At 43.1% G+C, this 18,093-nt stretch overlaps 1 protein-coding gene across 1 annotated transcript in view; it reads right to left on the reverse strand.

Annotated features, from left to right (window-relative positions):
• DPP10 (dipeptidyl peptidase like 10) overlaps positions 1-7,138 on the reverse strand; it is a 451,044-nt gene extending 443,906 nt beyond the window's left edge. The window contains exon 1 of the mRNA XM_032114484.1: positions 7,005-7,138. Within this exon, the coding sequence (XP_031970375.1) occupies positions 7,005-7,064 (60 nt within the window). The 5' untranslated portion in view covers positions 7,065-7,138. The remainder of the gene's footprint in view (positions 1-7,004) is intronic.
• Between the last annotated feature and the right edge of the window lie 10,955 nt (positions 7,139-18,093).

Here is an 18,093-nt window from a genome sequence, read left to right on the forward strand (position 1 = left end):
ATAACTTTCCAAAAAAACTCCTGGTTTTGGCTTTCTTTTGTTACTTTTTCTATGTTAATACACAAAACAGTGGACTTAATTATAACTAACCCTGTGTATATATTTTTTTGTTTTTCCCCATATTGCCTAACTCTTCCAGATCTATACATATTTATATATACATATGAGGGTTTTCCCCAGCATGAAGCCTGCAGACACTGTGCTCCCTTGCTTCTAAGGCTTCCACACTGAGATAACTTTGTAAACCTCATCTCTGTCACTTTTCCGAAAAAGTACATTGTCTCTGTCTCTTGGTTTCTCCTTAGGCTGTGACTTTCTGCAACAACTTCTGTGTGACAGGTCAGATCTGGCAACGTAATCTAATCCAACAGCCAATATCCAAAGGAACAACTTCTTAGCTGGAGCTAAAATACAATACCCCACTCTGATTTTTCTTGACTTGCCAGCTGCCGTTAGCAGCCAGTCGCGCTCAGATTCCGTCTCCCTGAGACTCCCTTGTCTCTGCCTTCTCCCGCCAAGCTGCTGCCGCTGCCTCAAGGTGTCCTCCAGATATCATCTCTCTTTCCTTCTCAACTTTCTGCAAAACTTCCCCAGGGCTCACCCTCCACATCCTTTTCCCTTGGCAAGGTCACACACAAACTCAAGCTGAACAGCCGTCTCCGTCTCTGCAGTTCCACTCGCCTCCTTTTCAAATTCTAACTTTGGATTATTTTTCTGGTGTATCCTCAGGGAAGAGGTCAGCAGCTCAAGGCCAGGATAAGTATCACTAAGCTTTAAACATCTTTGGATGTTATCCTGCTTCCCTGGAGGCCCCAGCATCCTCCCTCCCTCTGGCACTCCTGATGTGGGGATGAGACCCACAGCATACACCCACCACTCAGCTTGGGCACTGGAGCTCCCTTTGCCATCAGCACTGAGAAATTAGCATTTTAAAGCATAATTCACTCAAACTATTTCACTGGTTAAATTTAAAATGAAATAAATCACTCTCTCATCTGCAGCAGTTGCATTAGCTTCCCAGCTCAGCACTGTGGAGAGTCTTTAATTAAGCTGATGACTCTGATTCTAGGTGTTCCTTCCCTCGGGTCCCTTGGGTTGGCGTATATTGCTGTGAATCACTCTTAGCTCCATTCACAGTGTAACAAACCTGCCTGTCTCATTCTCTCTCTGAAACAAAAAGCCCCCAAGGCATTCTGCCACATCAGGTGCCTCATTTTTAAGAATCATAGAAGTTAATTTTGCTTTGCTTCTGGCCCATGCTGCCAGTAACATTGGGTGTTGTCAGCACGTGAGAAGTCAAAGTCAGTGATCCAAAAACCTGTCAAATGATTAACACAGTGCAGTCACAAACCTGGATGCTGCATAACTTAACATTAATAATTCAATTTGAGGACCTCAGATAAAAATCTTTAAACAAGAAAGATCCTAAGCAAATTGCAAAACAATGCTCAGGTCTTACACTGCATGCCAGTCTTACCATGCTAAGTTTAAGAATGAAATACTGAACAAAGTAAGCACAAAATTTTCTTAACACATGGTGAGTAAAACAGTTTTGGATTAAAGAATGAGAAAGATTAAATTCCTCATGATGTGGTATTCGTTCAGGAAAGTGTTACATAACACTCACAGACCCAAAGTGGCTTCAAAGAGAATCAAACAATGCCCTATTTCTTAAAGTAATGATGGGCAGTAGGAAAATTTTTGTATTATTATAATCCAGGAAAGTACTAACACATTATTAATTATAATTCATCACCACGTTCATGTATCTTTGTTTTATTAGTTTTAAAGTGACTGCCTTCTAAATTCCTATGATCAGGATTACATTGAAAGCCATTAATTATCTATGTATTAGAACACATGGGGTATGGCTATATATTATATATCTCAAGTCTATACCACAGAATCAGTATATATTCATGCATACAGGAGTACTTGCACTTTTTGCCAATTGCTTTTAAATTTTATGAAAAGAGCAGGGAATTAAGAGTGGAAAGTTTTGAAAGCATATTAAAATTTGTACAGGCAAGGAAGTGCCAGCAAACACACTCCATCAGCTGGCAATGGGACTGAGTTCTCCTGCAAGGAGAGACCCCAACCACTTCCATCTTGGCTGTGGAATGCTGGGCAATTGCTGCTGGGACACACTGGGCCTGAGCACCAGACTTGTGGAGACACTGTGCTGCTCCTTACAGCATCAGCTTGGGATTTGACAGCTCTTTCCCCTTCTCTCTCTCTTTTAGTTTTTAACTAGTACTAGTTAACTAATCTTGATGTTACCTTTGACATGGAGCAATTTTTTTTTCACAGACTGGAAGGGGGAAATATGAGCATTTCAAATGGGTTTTTTTCCTCTTTCCTGCCTCTTCTTATGATGCAGGAAGGACTGTTTTTAAGAAGAAAAGAGCTTGGTTATTCTCTGTTAATACAGATGTTGGGAAGGAGACTGAAAAAATATGGAAAAGTAATACATGGAAATGGGAAGATTTACAAACTGTGAATTGGTCTCCAAATTTCCATCTAGAGACCTCTAGTTCGTCTTCCCCACACATATGTATGAGTCATCATGCATGTTGTTTTGGTCTACAAAATACAAATAAATAACACCAGCAATCCTACTCAACACAAATATGATCAAAACCAGTTTGCCAGAACGAAAGAAAAGCGAGTGCAGATGATGAGGATGCCTAAAAATGCATTCAGGCAACAACACTTAACACATTTCTATCATGCTCCAAGCCAGTCTCTTTAATGACTGCTATGATCTATAATTTTTTGAGTCCCCTAACAGGTCACTATGCACCTCCAGACAGAGTCTCAAGAATAGAATAAACACAAGAGTGTTGTACATTTGCTCAGTGTTTTGGAAAATAGAAATATTTACTTTGTTCCAAGCATGCATTTTGAGCTGGCCACATCCAGCAGTGTGACAGTGAGCTGTGTCCCCATGGCCAGTCCCCTCCTGCCACCACAGCCACCACCACACTGCACGTCCTTGGAGCTGCAGCTCCTCACACAGAGGCAAACGTGTTGGTACACGGCACAGCACTGCTCGAATTCTGTATTGCCTTAAACAAAACACCATGCAAACCTGTTCTTTCTAAATGTACCACATATTTGGGGGTTTTTTTTGCATTATTATGCTGCCATAGACTGTGTTCCTACCAATGACACAGCCCTGTAACACTTGTGCCCTTCACTGTGTATTATCCTGGCTAGTTCATAATTGAACACTCACTGAGATTATCTGTAGTGACTTGCTTTTGATGTAATGGATTTCAGAAATGCTGCTCTCATTTTAAGGATTTATTCCCTAAACAGCTGGTAGACTGCAGTGATTCTCCTATCTGCACAAGGCCTGGTGTGCACACATCCTGCGGGCATGCAAAGATCCAGCTACCTGAAGTTTCAACCCAAAAAGTGTGACCAAGCAGCCTTTATGACCATATGACCAGGAACAGCTACATATGAGTGTCTCTCTCTCTCTGTAGGAGGAGGTGTGTTTGCAGTTTGCAGGAGTGGGCAGATGTTTCCTACTAAGACACAGGTTTGGTTTAAAAAAAATGAGTTGCTGTAAACACATAGAAGTCCAAAGGGAACACTACAAACCCCTTTAAAGTCTGTGCTCCGCAACCTAATTGTAAATAAGAAAACTATTAGTACACCACTACTCATCACTTAGCAGGTGCTAAAACACTACTACAATAAACCTGAAATGTAAAAATTGCTGATACAGTCCCTGGACACTGATGAAACTTGCTGCAGAGTTTTTGCTTAGGACATATCTGCACTTTCCTTTTATAGTTTACAATCTAAGAGCTAATGAATAAATAAAAGTGAAAGGAAGGCAGGAAAGAAAGAAGAGTAAAAGGTTATAACATACATATTATATTACACAGTAATTATGTGCTTCTGAAATGCCAATTAGTAACTCATTCCATGATCCAGCTCACAGTCAGATCGATATTAGGTTGATAACAGCAGAGAGTCGTGATCTGGCAGAGAATATTTTTTTATTAAAGAATGTAGAAAGCCACAGAAATATTAGCTTAACTCCACTTTTTTTTTTTTTTTTATAAGAGCAAATTGTAGTCATGACTGTGTTAAGAGCAAGACATAAACTCTTCTATTCCACAGCCCCTGTAAATTCAGCACAACTGTTTGGTTTGAAGACAAATGTTTGGTTTGTTTTCGTAGCCAGCCAAGATGATTATTATTTTCTATTTTTTGGATTGTGGGTTTCTTTTTTTTTCTTTCTTTCCTCCGAGCAAGGCACACAATGTTTTAACAGAATTTTTCTCTGTCAGAAGAAAAACAATGTTAAAAAATTATTTGGACATCAGCACAACATGGATGTGCACAAAACTCAGTGATTCTCCTGTAAGAGCTAATTTACTTGCTGTGTTGACAAGATGAGCCAAAAATGTGAAGAATGAAACCAATTTCATAGCCATGGGGGGATGCTGGAGTCAAGGGCGTAATGATACAGAAATGAGGCAGGTATTTGGCATTCTCAGCTAGACCCTAAAAGTTTTTATTACACATCTCAGAGTGAAAGATCATTGTTCACAGCAGTGTCAGCAAGGTGGTAAGGTTTGCAATCGTCTCAAAATAAGCTGTAAAAAGTCTTAGAGGTAAAAGGCTTTTTTAGGAGATTTTAATTTTATCCAAGGGGTTTGGTATCTTTAGGCTTTTTTTCTTGCCTGATATTCCTTTTTCCTCTGTCAATTGTTTCTCTGACACTAAACCTGCTTTGGATGCAGTGCACTCAGTTCGTGGACACAAAAAGTTGTACACACCCCTCAACAAAGAAGGATGTGAGAAAGGGGCCGGGGTATCCCTCCATTCAGGCACCAGCCCTCCTGCAGCCCCAGGGTGATTCAGAGAGGGAATTGACATGGATAAAGTTTGCAGGATTCAATTTAGTGGACATGTGGATCATTCTACTTCTTGTTCTGTGAATTCAGAAGTTCATGCTGTGTTACAGAGCAGAGAGTGGCTGATCCAAAAACCACTGAGAAGTAACATTACATGGATCATTACACACAGGAGCCAAGATGCCACAGGTTCATGTGTTGGGGAGAAACATAAAAGGAATAAGAAGGGGTTTTAAAGATCTCATTCCAATAGGTGTGAAGTTCTTCTGTAACTAATATTCTTCTTGAATATTCATAACTGCTAGAACTAACACTGTTTCTTGGGAAGTCATGCTTAAAATACAATTTATATTTGTCTGGTCACTAATGAAGTATTTTCAAAGTAATTTCCAATGCAAGGTCCCCATTACCATAGGGAAGTTACTGCTTTTCTACAGTCATAAATACTTTCTCATGGAGTACCCATTGGCTCAGCCCTGAAGCACTTAAAACTATTTATAAAGCACATTTTACACCTGACACATAGAATTAAGAGCAGAAAAATGAGACAGTTTTCTAATGCCATCAGTATTACTGTGTTGGTTGTAAAATGGACTCATGTCTAGAAGGCTCTGATTCATGTTCTCTCTTTTTGAAGACTATTGACTCCTCTGGCTCTTTTTCTTTTTTTTTTAATGGCATATTGATATTGGTGGTTGCTGTTGTTTTGGCTTAGAAGTCCAGTCAAATGAATTTAATAAATGTTTCTGTCAGTGAAAAATTAGCATTGGCTGTTCCAAACATAACAGGGAATACTTCCCAGAGCAAGTACCACACTGCTCTCCGTTCTCTAGTACTTTCAGAGATAGACCGAGACAGGATGAAACGGTTTTAAGCAATTTAAGATTATATTTGCTGACTCTTTGAAGTAGGCCAGGGCAATTGTAATTCATCACTTCCCATGACCTTGCCCATATGAGCATAAACTAACAGGTTGCTCTGTGGTGTGATGGACACAGTTATCCCTTACACAAGTGGACATTAGAGCCACAGGTAACCCCCCGCCCCATCCCCAAGCCTGCAGACATTCTGCATTACTGATCATACACTGCACAGCCTAACGCAGCCTATATAAAAATGACAGTGCAAATCGAAGATTTATACCTTTAATCCCCTCCTGCCTCAGCTGTAAGTCATGATTTTTATTCCCAGCACTAATGGGATAAAGCCCAACTGAGAATTTTCTAACATTGATGTGAAGTTCAGCTGCTCCTTCTGAGCAGACAAACCCCAGACCCCCCAACTTTGCAGCGCACGGAGTGAAGCCCCAGCAGGTTTCCTCCCCCCACACAGACCTGAGCACAGCCTGGCACCCACTGCCCTGAAGCACCAACACCAAGGCACTGAAGTGAGATCTTCAGGCTTTCACATCATTCTATGAAACGAAATAGCTGGTATAAAATTTCTCGATGTTGTTTTTTCAGGACTAAGAATCACTAATCAAATATTGTCACTGACTGCGTTTTTATTTTATTTCAGGGGAAAAAAAAAAAAAAACACCTTATTTCTGCAGAGATACTTCCTACTGAATACCAATCTGGTCAGGGATTTCACCTTATCACTCTAGAGTGCAGTAACTCGGCTAGAAAGTAGTTTTCAATCAATTCCAAGGCAGGATGGTGTCAGAGGTTGGGCAAGAAGGCAGTCGAGGAAGCGCCCTCTGTTCCCTCGGCTCTTCCCCCCGCACCATCACCCTCGCTGCCCAGCCACAGCACCCACACAACTCCCACACGTGAGGACACCGCCACAGCCGCCTCGTCCCGTCCCGCATCGTTCCGACCACACAATGCCAAAATCACGTCTCACAAGTCGATTTCACACCGCATCCCTCAAGCAGAGCCCTCGTCGTGCCGGTACTGCGGAGCAGTGCTTCGGGGACACCGGCAGCTCCGTGCCGAGCCGCCGCCTCCTCGGGGCGAACTTTGGGCACGGACCCGCGCAGGGCTCGCTCGGAAGGTGCCGCTGCCCGGGACGGGACGCGCCGCGCCCGGCGGGACCCGCGGCCGGAGCTGTCCCTCGCCTCGCCCGCCCGGCCCGGCAGCGAGAGGGCTCGGGGCGGCCGGGGAGCGCCGCTGCCGCCCGCCCTACCTTGACGCCCCGGGACGAGTGGCAATGGACATGGTGGGACACGGTCGCCGTCTGGTTCATGTTGCCGGCGGCGCCGGGCGGGCACGGGACGCCCGCGGGTCCCTCCCGGCGCCTCCGAGCGGCCGGGGGGCTCCGGCTGCGGCTGCGGCTCCGGCTGCGCTGCTCCGCACCCCGGGGCGCCGCGGCAGCTCCGCCCGGCGGGGCCGCCCGCCCGCTCCGCTCCGCCCCGCCCGGCACCGGCACCGCCCCGCCCGGCTCCGGACCGGCGCCGAGCCGGGACCGAGTGGAGCCGCGGGCGGGGGGAGCCCAGCCGGTCGCGCCGCGCTCGCCCCCGGGGCCGGGAAGCTGAACGAGATCAGCCCCGCTCTGTGAAAGCCGAGCCCCTCAGTGCTCTCAGCCGAAATGAGCAAGACTGCAGCAGAAAGTTTATGCTGGCTGCTTTTTCCTTCGCGCTCCACGGAGTTTTTCTCCTTTTTCCCTCCTGCCGCCTCTTCCCTCGGTTCTAAAGCGACTCCAGCCCGCTGCGGTACCGGGGTACGGGCGTGCTTATGTAACACAGGTACGAGGCACAAGCACCGGCCTCACGTCCCCCGCCAGCGCACACGGGGTTTCTGAAATCAACGCGCTTTGTTAAGTTCTACGCCAGCTCCACGCTTCCTTGTGGAGCAGAAGAAATGCATCTCTGATTAGACTTTCACCCAAATAACTTTCAGTGGGGTTGGTTGTGGCACAGACCCTCCAGACTCTTGAGCAGCACTTGCCAGAAACATACAAATTCTCTTTCTACGGGTCCAGCCCAGAGCTGGTGCCAAAGTCAGAATTTGGGGATGGAAGCTGATAAGCTCTGTGAGCAGATTGTGACACCTCAGGCTGATAATGAACAAGCAGTATTTTGTATATACATAGTATCCTTAAATGACTCGTGCTTTAGAGAAACCTCCCAGTAAAACAAGATACAGTGTGCCGCACACCAAGGCATTTCTGGGGTGTCTTTGAGGGGTGCATGAAACTGCAGCCAGGACAGGTAAAGCTGGTTCAAGAAGAAGCAAAGAAAAAGGACAGACTACAGCCAGAGGCCATGGCACAAGTCTCCTAAAGAAACTGCTGATTTGGAATCTCTCGTGGCATGAGATTCCAGCTTCAGGCATCTCTGAAGCATCTGTTCTTTCAAGAGGGAGGCTGTTGAGCAGTATTTGCTACTGTATCAAAAGTTATACTCCCAGTGCAGGAAGTTATTGCTCAAAAATAAAATTACTTTTAAAAACTCAGGCCCCAGGTTGAGCTTGTTTTATGGTTCTGTCTCCTTTTCCTCCCTACTCCCACCCCCTCTTCTTTTTTTAAGCAATTTGAAGAAGCTCTACAGAGCACGTGTCCAAAAAGTAGCAATGCAAGAAAACAAAAGTTTTGCTAAAGACTTAAGGCTGTGCTTTGCTACTCAAAGGTCCATCCCACTCTGCAAAGGAGAAGGCTGAGGACTTGCTGTGGTCACAGCTCAAAACATCCTTCCAGGGGCCTATGGGGACCCTCAGCTGTGCTTGTAAATCTCATCGTGACTTGAGACATCTGCCAGAACTCCTTTAAATGGGGTTCATTTTCAGAAGATTTTAATTTCCTGGCAGAAAATCTGCTTTAAATCATCTCACACACAATATTCCAAAGTCAAATTTCATCTTGCACATCTAACTCGGACACAAAGGCAGGTGCTGCTGGAGACGGCGATGGTGAGGAAAGCACTGATCTGCTCGGTCTGCAGAAATCTGCTGAGGCAGCCTCGTATGGGAAACCAGCCCTGGGTACAAACATCCCCCCCAGAGAGGGGAGAGCTGTCACTGTTTACTCCAGTGATACTGAGAAAAATTTCATTTCCAAAGGAAGCCAAATATAAAGTAAAGGCACAGCAAGAGGGTCCCTCCTGGCCCAGACTTGATCATCTCCAGGCACCACAAGCGAGGCATCCGGGCTGGCCTCTAGCCTGCAGGACTGCTCACATTAGCCTCCTTCACCTTAGCAGATTTATTGGATTTTGAGCAATAAAAACCACATTTAGCAAGCATATCAAGGGCTCAGCAGTGCTCTTTCACCTCCCTCTATCATATGCAGACAGGAATGAAACTTAATGGATATAGATGGGAAAAAAAACCATCCTCACATAAAAATGAGACATGATTCAACTCAAAGGTGAGTGTTGAGGAGGAGGGAATGAGTAAATGGCTGTTTGGGGAAAGGGCTAACAGGCTAAATTTCACCATACTCTGCCCAAATATTTGTCCTGAAAAGAAAATGTTGACTTCAAGTTATTGTCACCAGGAGCTCAAGCAAGCAGAGGTAACCTGGAAAATTCAAAGACATTCTTCTTCATCTTGAAATATACTTCTGTTTAACAATCTCACATGGGAACTACTTTAAGACAAAAGAATGAGCTCAAGACATTTTTAGTTGGACTAAGTATCTGTGGGTTTTTGTAAGCTCCTATGAGAACTTTACATAAAGTTGTCATGCTTGATTTTATGCTTCACAGTGGCTGACCTTCCATGCAAGCCCCAAATCCAGCTTTAAGCTAAAAGAGAAATCTCTTCCTTATAATAACAAGGAAAAAGCGACTTAGGTTAAAAAGTTGCCAAAGACAGAGATAAGATCAATAATTTGCTGGCATTGTTTTTAAATGAACTTCTACAAATTTTGAGATATCTGTTCCTAGAAAGTACAAAGTTTGCTGATTAACCTCCTGCTCTCGCAAGGTAGAACCTAATTAGAGGATGAACCTAACAAGGGCTGGAGCTGTAAAATCTCTGTAAGTGCATGGTTTGTCATTATAAAATATCCCAGAAACAAGGTAGATCAATAGAGTGGGATTCCACAAAATGCCTGCTGAAATCCTCCCAAGCACCACTCTGCTGCTTGCTTCTCCAGTAACGTCATTCCCTGCCATCCCTCCTGTTCCCTGACATGGCTGTTAATCCTCCATAGGTGTAATCTTCTTTGGGAACTGGCTGCTTAGCAAAATGCAGTTCACCCTGGGTGTTGACTGCTAATGTGAGCATCCACCTTAGCTCTGCAAGGAGGTTCTCAAATGTTTCAGTGCCTTTAGGGTGCATTTAAATAACTGAGTGATTACCGAAATATGCTGGAGAATATTAAAGCTGGGAGCAGATGCCTCTGTTACACACTGCAATAGAGCAGGTGGTACTTGTCCATGTTGGAGCAGCCCCTCAGTGCACTGAACGAACCTCCTTCCTGAAATGTTTAAAATGACTAAGAAATCAGCGTGATCAGCCAGGAGAATTGATTAAGCTATCCAGGAAGTCTGAGAGAAAAGAAAATCCCTGCCTGTGACAGAAAAGCCTGCCTGTCCCACTGTCCAAGCGCAGTGAGTGGCTGTGGGCAGCAGAACTGCTGCTGGAGGCAGCACTTCCCAGAGGCTCCTGATCACTATTCAAGTCCTGCAGTAACCTGCTCTTAGAAACTCCCAATACAGTTCCCCAGCCACACATTTTCCTGCCTCTTATTTTCTAAGCCTTATGTTCAAAAGAAAAAGCAAACACAACCCTTTCTTCTTTTTTTTTTTTGTCACATTAGATGAAATGTATGATGACCCTCCTGAGAAATAAAAAATTAAAGTGTATATTGGTAATTATAGATACCTCATGACAACGTGTTTTTCTACAGCTATAGAAAAATATTTTCTCTCTTTTCTGTTTTACGCAAGTACATAAAATTTACTCTTACTGCTGCTCCACATACCAAGGGCCTAATTCTGTGCTCGCACATGTTGGCAGCTATTGACACGAGTGAACTCAATTTCTGATTCACACCAGTTCATAATCAGATTACAGACTTCTCTGTTTATGGATGAAGAAGTTTTAATACCATGAGGGAGCCTGACTTGGGATCACTGCGAGGCTGCCAGCTCCCCCAGAATTATTAACCACCAGAAGCTATGCTGTGTGTCAGTGCTGGGACTGTGTGAAACAGAACAGGGCAGAGCCTGCCTCCACTCAGCTTCCTAAAAATCCTCTACCCCCAGCAGCTCTCAAGGGAAAGGCCAACAGCTATCATATGCTGTTGGTCATGGCCAGCAAGCTCACACAGAGCTCAAAGTATCCCAGGAAAAGCTGTTCCAGGAGGATGGCACTGTGGCCATGCACACACACACACGTATGCACACAGTCCCACATGCCCTGCAACCTTCGATCTGGCTGCAGCTGTTGAAGGGAATATGAAGGGAAATTCCCTCAAGTAAAGCACAACTTCAGCAGACTCAGTAAATCAGTGGGATGCCAGGCTTCAGCCTGGCTGCAGTGCCAGGAGCTGTTGTTGCTGTGTTAACCCACAGTGTTTGGTTACTGCAGTGAAGGATTTCTCCGAGTGGACACCTCTCCCACTGGGAAAGCACCGTGTTATGCCTGCCAGGTGTTGTCGTATTAACTGTGTGTATGTCCACTCCTTTTAGCACTCCAAAATTCCCTCACAGCTTACTGTCTTCAGGTTTTGCAGGATGATTTCCAACCAGCTCAGCGTGGTTCAGTAATGGAAATTTTGAACAAAACCAAGGAGAATCCACTCTGTTGCTGAAAGAAATCTTCAAGACTTATAATATCTAGTCCAATATATGGAACTGATGAAGAAGCAAATATAGATCTTCCTCTTTTATACAGGCTAATATCCACTGAAGCAGAAGGGTACATTTTTATGATTAATTTCTGTTCTTTTTCACTACATTTACTTCAATAGAAAATATTTAGATTAAGTATTTGTAACTCTTTTTAGAAACAAATGGTGTACTAAAAAATTCTGGTGCATAAAGGAGTCATTGGTGGACAATGATTCCTTCACTTAATTTTCTGTAAAGGTGAAGGTGAATGGTATTGACTTACAGCCAGAAGATGAAAAAAAAATCTTCCTTGTTACAATAATAATGAATTATTTCAACTAGGTTTTGCCTGCAAACATGGGATATCATTAAAATAGATTCAGTGATGTCTACGTATCATTAATTCAGTGCAGGGAGTATGCATACAACTGCCTTGTTACCAGGGAAAAGAAGCAAGTGGTTTTTGAGATACAAAACTGCAAGCAGAGGCAAGAGAAAATGGTCTGTGCCTGAAAGAACTGAATGTGTCACCCACAAGACCTGCACAAGCAGCACTTCACAGGGCACCTCTTAGCAGCAACCTCTGTGGGCTGCTGAATGAATTCTGATGAACCACAGGCAGTGCCACAAGCAAAGAATATCATCTTCAGGATCCCTCCAGTGTGTCCTGTGCGTGCCTGTTAGCAGACCCAAACAGGGAATGAGGAAAGAGCAACCTTGTGTATTTTTCATTTTCAAGTGAGGCTTCAGAGGAATAGACAATACTATCCAAGAAAACAAAACAAAATTAAGCAGAAAACCGACATACATGGCCACCAAACTTTATTAATTTTCTTTAGCACACTGTGTATTGACAGATACACATACTTCACAGGTGAGGAACTTCAGGAAAAAAGAACAAATCCTTTTTCTTTGGTCTCAGATGAATTCCACAGCAGACCCCAGGAGCACTCTGCTTCACCTCACTGCATTTAGCCTTCTATTTGCACAAGCTATTGCAGTACAAAAAAAAAAGAAGGTGAACCTGACCTCTCTGAGAAGTAGGTTTAATTTCATGCATGACTATTGCTCACACTGCTAATAGGATTCAATATTTCTACCATGCAAGAGCTACAGGATGAGTAATGCTTCTGCATGTGTGAGGATTTACAGGAGCACAGCCACCCATCTCCCTACCTATGGGCATTGCACCACACTCAGGAGCTGCCACAGAGTACTGGAGACATGCCAAGAGTAGTGTCAAGTAATGTCACGTTTCCGAACAGGTTGTGCGTCTTTACGCCTTAAAGTCTTGCTTGTCACAGGAAACACTGAACACCATGCAGAGCACCTGGTTTGCAAAAACATTGAAGCCCTGCCCAGTGCTGATTCTCCAGAGATCTTCTTGCTCACTGAAGACAGGCCTGAGCACTGGATTTCTGGGTTGAGACCATAGCCAAAAGCCAGGGGGGATTTATCGAAGGTTCAAGATTAGCATACAAGCTTGAATGAAATGTCAAGCAAGAGTGAGAGTATTTTGTCTAAGCAGGAACATCTCCCTTATTTCAATATATATAATAAGCCATCCAGAGGCAAGCCCCCTTTTTAAAGATTAGACCCCAGGCAGCAGCTAAACTTCTGAAACAGTATACAAATTCCTAGACTGAGAGCCAGTCCAGCTTTCCAAGTACTCATGTACCTAAAAGGTAGCCCTGAAAATTTTTCAAGGCTTTGCCAAATTTACTATGGCAGAACTTAATGTGATCAAATTCTTTTTCCCTTCAACATGAAGTTGTTATGCCACGACTCCTTCTGCATCTGGGGTATTTGCACTATGTATCTCATGAAAGCAAATTTCACCGTGAGCCATTGTTTTTCAATGAGAAATTTTGCCCTGAACTGTTTGTATGTAGAATCATACAAATCCTGAGATCAGCAAAGACATAATGGAAAATAAAAAAAGGAAATTTTACATTATTTAGAGGGTTTGAAGTTTAAATTAATAGTTTGGAGTGATGGAGACTGACATGGAGAAGTAGGGAATTTTATGTTAAGTCTCAACAGCTGCAAAAAAGATACTTTCCAGATTAAACAAACACCAAAAATTCAACAAAAACAGAAAAAAAAATATTTGGCTACATAAACCCTTTTCCTTTGTCTGTCTGGGTTAATACAAGCCTAAAAGCCTAAGCAAAATTTCAGAGGCATGCTATCACTAAGGAAAAAATGAGAACAATAAAACTTAAACCATAATTATTTCCATTATGCTTCAATGCCACTGCATAACAGACCAAAACTCTCCCTACCTTCACTCTGTGTAAATCTTATAGCACACAACATGATAATTTTTTCACAAATGAAAGATAATCTACCATCAAATGAGTACTTTCCCTGGAACATTGCAGAGCAGTTTGCTCAAGGAGCAACAAGAAGCAATTTCCATCAGAAATGAAAAGATGGTTTTTCTACCTCTGAAGACCACCCTAAGTCTCTTTTCCCCACAAGACATGTATTCCTGTCTCCCCACTTAAAAAATGTTTTTACAAGACTCTCAAGGGACTGAAGAAGGCCCTAACTCATTGCCACATGTATAAAAATGCAGATGAGCAATTAATATTCTGGTGTATTCTTTTCTCACAGAATTTATTGGTTTGGCTTAGTCTGCATACACGTGTTATGACCCTGAGGCAGGGCAACAGATCAGCCCCTTCCCTTATCTGGTGTGAAAACCCATTGTTTAAGACATCAGGCCTGGGCCATCAGGGAAGCAACAGCAGGTCTAAGCAAAGGACCATCATAGCATGTTCCTTTGCTGTGGCAAAACCCACCCTTTTAATCAATCAGGATGAAAGATGGGATAGCCGACAACCATGTCAGAAGAACTGCAGCTCAGATTTCCAAGGTGGCTGTTAGGAAGTCACTGCTAAGTCTCTCCACCTCTGGGGCAGGAGAGAGCATCCTGAGAATAGCAGAGCCTCAGGCAAGCTGCCAGAGTTGTTCTGGCAGTGCTGATCGCTGAAAGTGAACCTACCTGGTAAACTAAGTGTTCTGCACAATCTCAAAGTGTTGCTGCAGTAAATTAAAATGCAGGGTTGTACAAGGAAAATGCTGGTGAGGAAGAAAACTTTGAAACTTCAATGAAAATGGGAGAAGACAAACCACAGGAATTTGAAAGAAGACCTTGTCCAAAGCACCAATAAAAAAAGAGAAACTCACATTTTAGGTATAATCCCTACCAACAGGCTATGAAGACAACAGTGGGGTTGCAGTCCAGGACCAGACTTGACTGCTATTGCTCCCATCCATAAATGCTGCTGTTAACATGTTCCTGGAAGACAATTCTCTTCCTCCATGTGTAAAATTTCCCAGTCTCTTCAGATTTGTAATGCCTTTTCAATAAGAAAGCATCTGAAATCCCCCTTATCTCTGTTTTCTCCTCAGTCAGAAGTGTGTCAGTCACAAGCCCACGCTGCTCAGCCACCATGATTGCTGCTGTGCTTCAGCTGACAAGCTGTGAACGTTTTGGCTGCCCAAAAATCATTGGGAACATATTTACTTCCTTTTGTTAGAATGATGTTTGCCTCTTACTGGCACGTACCAATGTACCTTCACACGCATACATCGCGGGTTTTAGTGACATCAAGTATCACATCCAAGCAGTTAGGAAATACTACCTTGTCAGTGAGACACAGCGTTACTGCCAGCTACTCATTCCAATATCACTTAAACATGCATAGAAATCATGTCCTTATACCTTAGCACCCTTTTTATAATCTGATTATAAAAAAGTAGAACATTATGTGGGGAAAAACAGTGTGGATCCCACTCCTGTACTTTGCAACAAACCAAGAAGAGTTTCAATGTAAATTACAGTCAATGTCACTAGGATTAAACTAACCAAGGAAGATGTGGGATCAGAATGCTTTCTTCTTTCTTTTGGGCCGCAAGCCTTTCAGTAAATCCCAGAGAGCTGTTGAAGACCTGTGGTATTCACAATGCTGGGAAGAATTTATCGAGAACAACCAGGTCTCATATGCAGCTACATATTCTCTAGCAATTGTGCTATCTTCTAACAACTAAATCCAGAAATTATATTATCTTGCTCTCAGTAAAATACCACAACTTATGCTTGCTGGAATACTGAAGGCCTCAAACACAGGCTGACGGCTATAGTATCTGTAGGCAAACCCTGTTCGTTGCATTTACTCATAACTTGTGAGGCAAATGTAACACAGCCATCCTGCACACACAGTAAAAGGACACCAGCTCCAAACACATAATCCAGCCATTATTTTGATTGCAGTATGTTTTCCAAACTGATTCAAAAATATGTTTTTATTAAAGTGCGTGATTTGTCAAAAGCACTCCCAGGAGGTGCAAGAAAAACAGCAAAGAAATTGGAGCTTGCTTAACCAAGTTTATAAACCTGCTGTTTCAGCCTCAAAGATGAATTACACTGCAGGAGCACGCACGTTCACTAAATGTCCGTGCTCTCCTTCTTGCCCTCCTACCTATGTTCAAAGAATAGAATAGAAAAACATAAATCAAAGTCTCAGAACATACTTCTCCCCCAATTCCGAAGCTGCCATATCTCTATACCAGAATCATAATCCCCTGCAATACAAATAGAAAGCACAGCCCAGCAATCACCACTTCAAAATAATTACAGGCCACACAGTAATTTATACTTATCTAGAGCCTTTCACCCCAAGAATCCCAAAGCAATTTATTCACAATATAGATGTAGCTGATATGAAAACAATAATGCCAAGGAGCTACTTGGGAATTGAGGTATTGTCTAAATCATGCGGATCTTTGCAGTCTAAAATTTACTCATTAACCTGATAGCAGTTCGAACTAAATCGATTGAAACCTTCCATCTCAAATTTAGGACTATTCTAGGCACTTACAGGCGTGTTCTGAGCCTTTCTTTAATTTCAGTCAATGACATTGAAAAATCAAGAAATTAAAAGACTTGAAACAACACTTCCCAGTAGACATACACAGCTTCAGGAGGTGCTCATCTTAAGCACAACCAGGCCTAACATGCCCTTCTAGAAAGAAAAAAGGCCTGAATTTCTATGTTTGCTTCCCTTTACTTTATAAAATCTAATTTTAATCCATCCAGGCGGTGGCTAAGTACTGGCCTACAGGCAGAGCTTCGCTCCTTCTGTGGTAGCTCTGAAATATCATCATTTACCTCCCAGCTGCTCAGTAAATTAAAGCAGACAGCCTACAGGTGCTTGCTGGAGTTCCAGCACTCTCAATAGCACCAGGCCACACGGGTACAAATTGGTCTTTAAGTAGAGCTCTGAAATAGCTGCTGGTTCTCTAATCCTCCAACCGTGCCCCTGGGGCTCTGGGGGAGAGGAAGCTTGGGAAACTGAAGGGATCTGTATTTCTAACAATTAACTGGTAATCCATTTATATTTTCAAAGCTGTTTTCACATGGAAAAAGGCTACTGGCTCTTTCTATATTCTTAAACACAGATTTTGTTACGGCTTTCCTCAGTCTTCAAAGTGCAGACACACAAACGTTGAAAGCATTCACTGTACACTTTGTACGATCCCCAAAAGGCTAATTTGGGGAATATAAAAATCTCTTTTGCAAGGTGAACTGTAGACACCAGCGACAGCAGAGCTCCCTGGCAATCTTCAGATCCAGAGAGATCACAGCAAACCCCAGCATTTTAAGGGATAGCTAGATATTATTACCACATTTTAAAATCAGGAAATTGAATTAAAACACCTTCATGCCATAGGATGCTTCAGTCTTAAGGGCAGGAAACTCTTTTCCCTTGCTCAGCCCTCTGTAACATATTTCTCTACCCAAATATGTACATAGGCCTGTCGGGGAAATACAGGATTTTTGATGTTTTGAGTGAGAGCAGCACACAGGAGAGGACTGCAGCATCTCATCTGCATGGCTGATGCATCTGCAGTCAATCTGATCACTGAAAGCATCGGCCTCACTGCACCATCAGGAGTGCTGCTGGCTTAGGAAGGAGGAAAAGCTAAGTGTGTTCTGGGGAGCAGAGTGTTTCTTTTGTTTTAAAATAAGATAACATCAGGGAGAAACCTTACTATTGTTGCTGTCTGTGTGGTACCAGGCTTCTGTTTCACTCCTGAGTGGCAGCGGCAGCATCTCTCAACAGGGAGATGGGATTTTGCTATGAAAATGCAGAGAGAGAAGCCAGTGGATTGGCAGTTCCTTGCACTTCCTCATGATCCCTGGGCTGACAGCTGATCCACTAACAACACTCAAAACAAGTGAATTATTCATGCAGTTTTCATAATATAATGCTGGAGATGGTTGATTGCATTGCCTCACACTGGATTTCTTTTCCTTATTACTTTTCAGGGGGCAAAGATGTCACAAAATGAACATCTTTGTTTAATTAAAATGTCCTTAGAAATTGCAAATATTCAGTGTTGTCTATTAAGATACAGATGCCACAGAAAAAAAAAGTGATGAAATAACAGACCTCATAATGAGACTGGATTTGGCTAAACTCTGAA

Source organism: Corvus moneduloides, chromosome 7 (assembly GCF_009650955.1).
Source record: "Corvus moneduloides isolate bCorMon1 chromosome 7, bCorMon1.pri, whole genome shotgun sequence".
Classification (NCBI taxonomy): domain Eukaryota; kingdom Metazoa; phylum Chordata; class Aves; order Passeriformes; family Corvidae; genus Corvus; species Corvus moneduloides.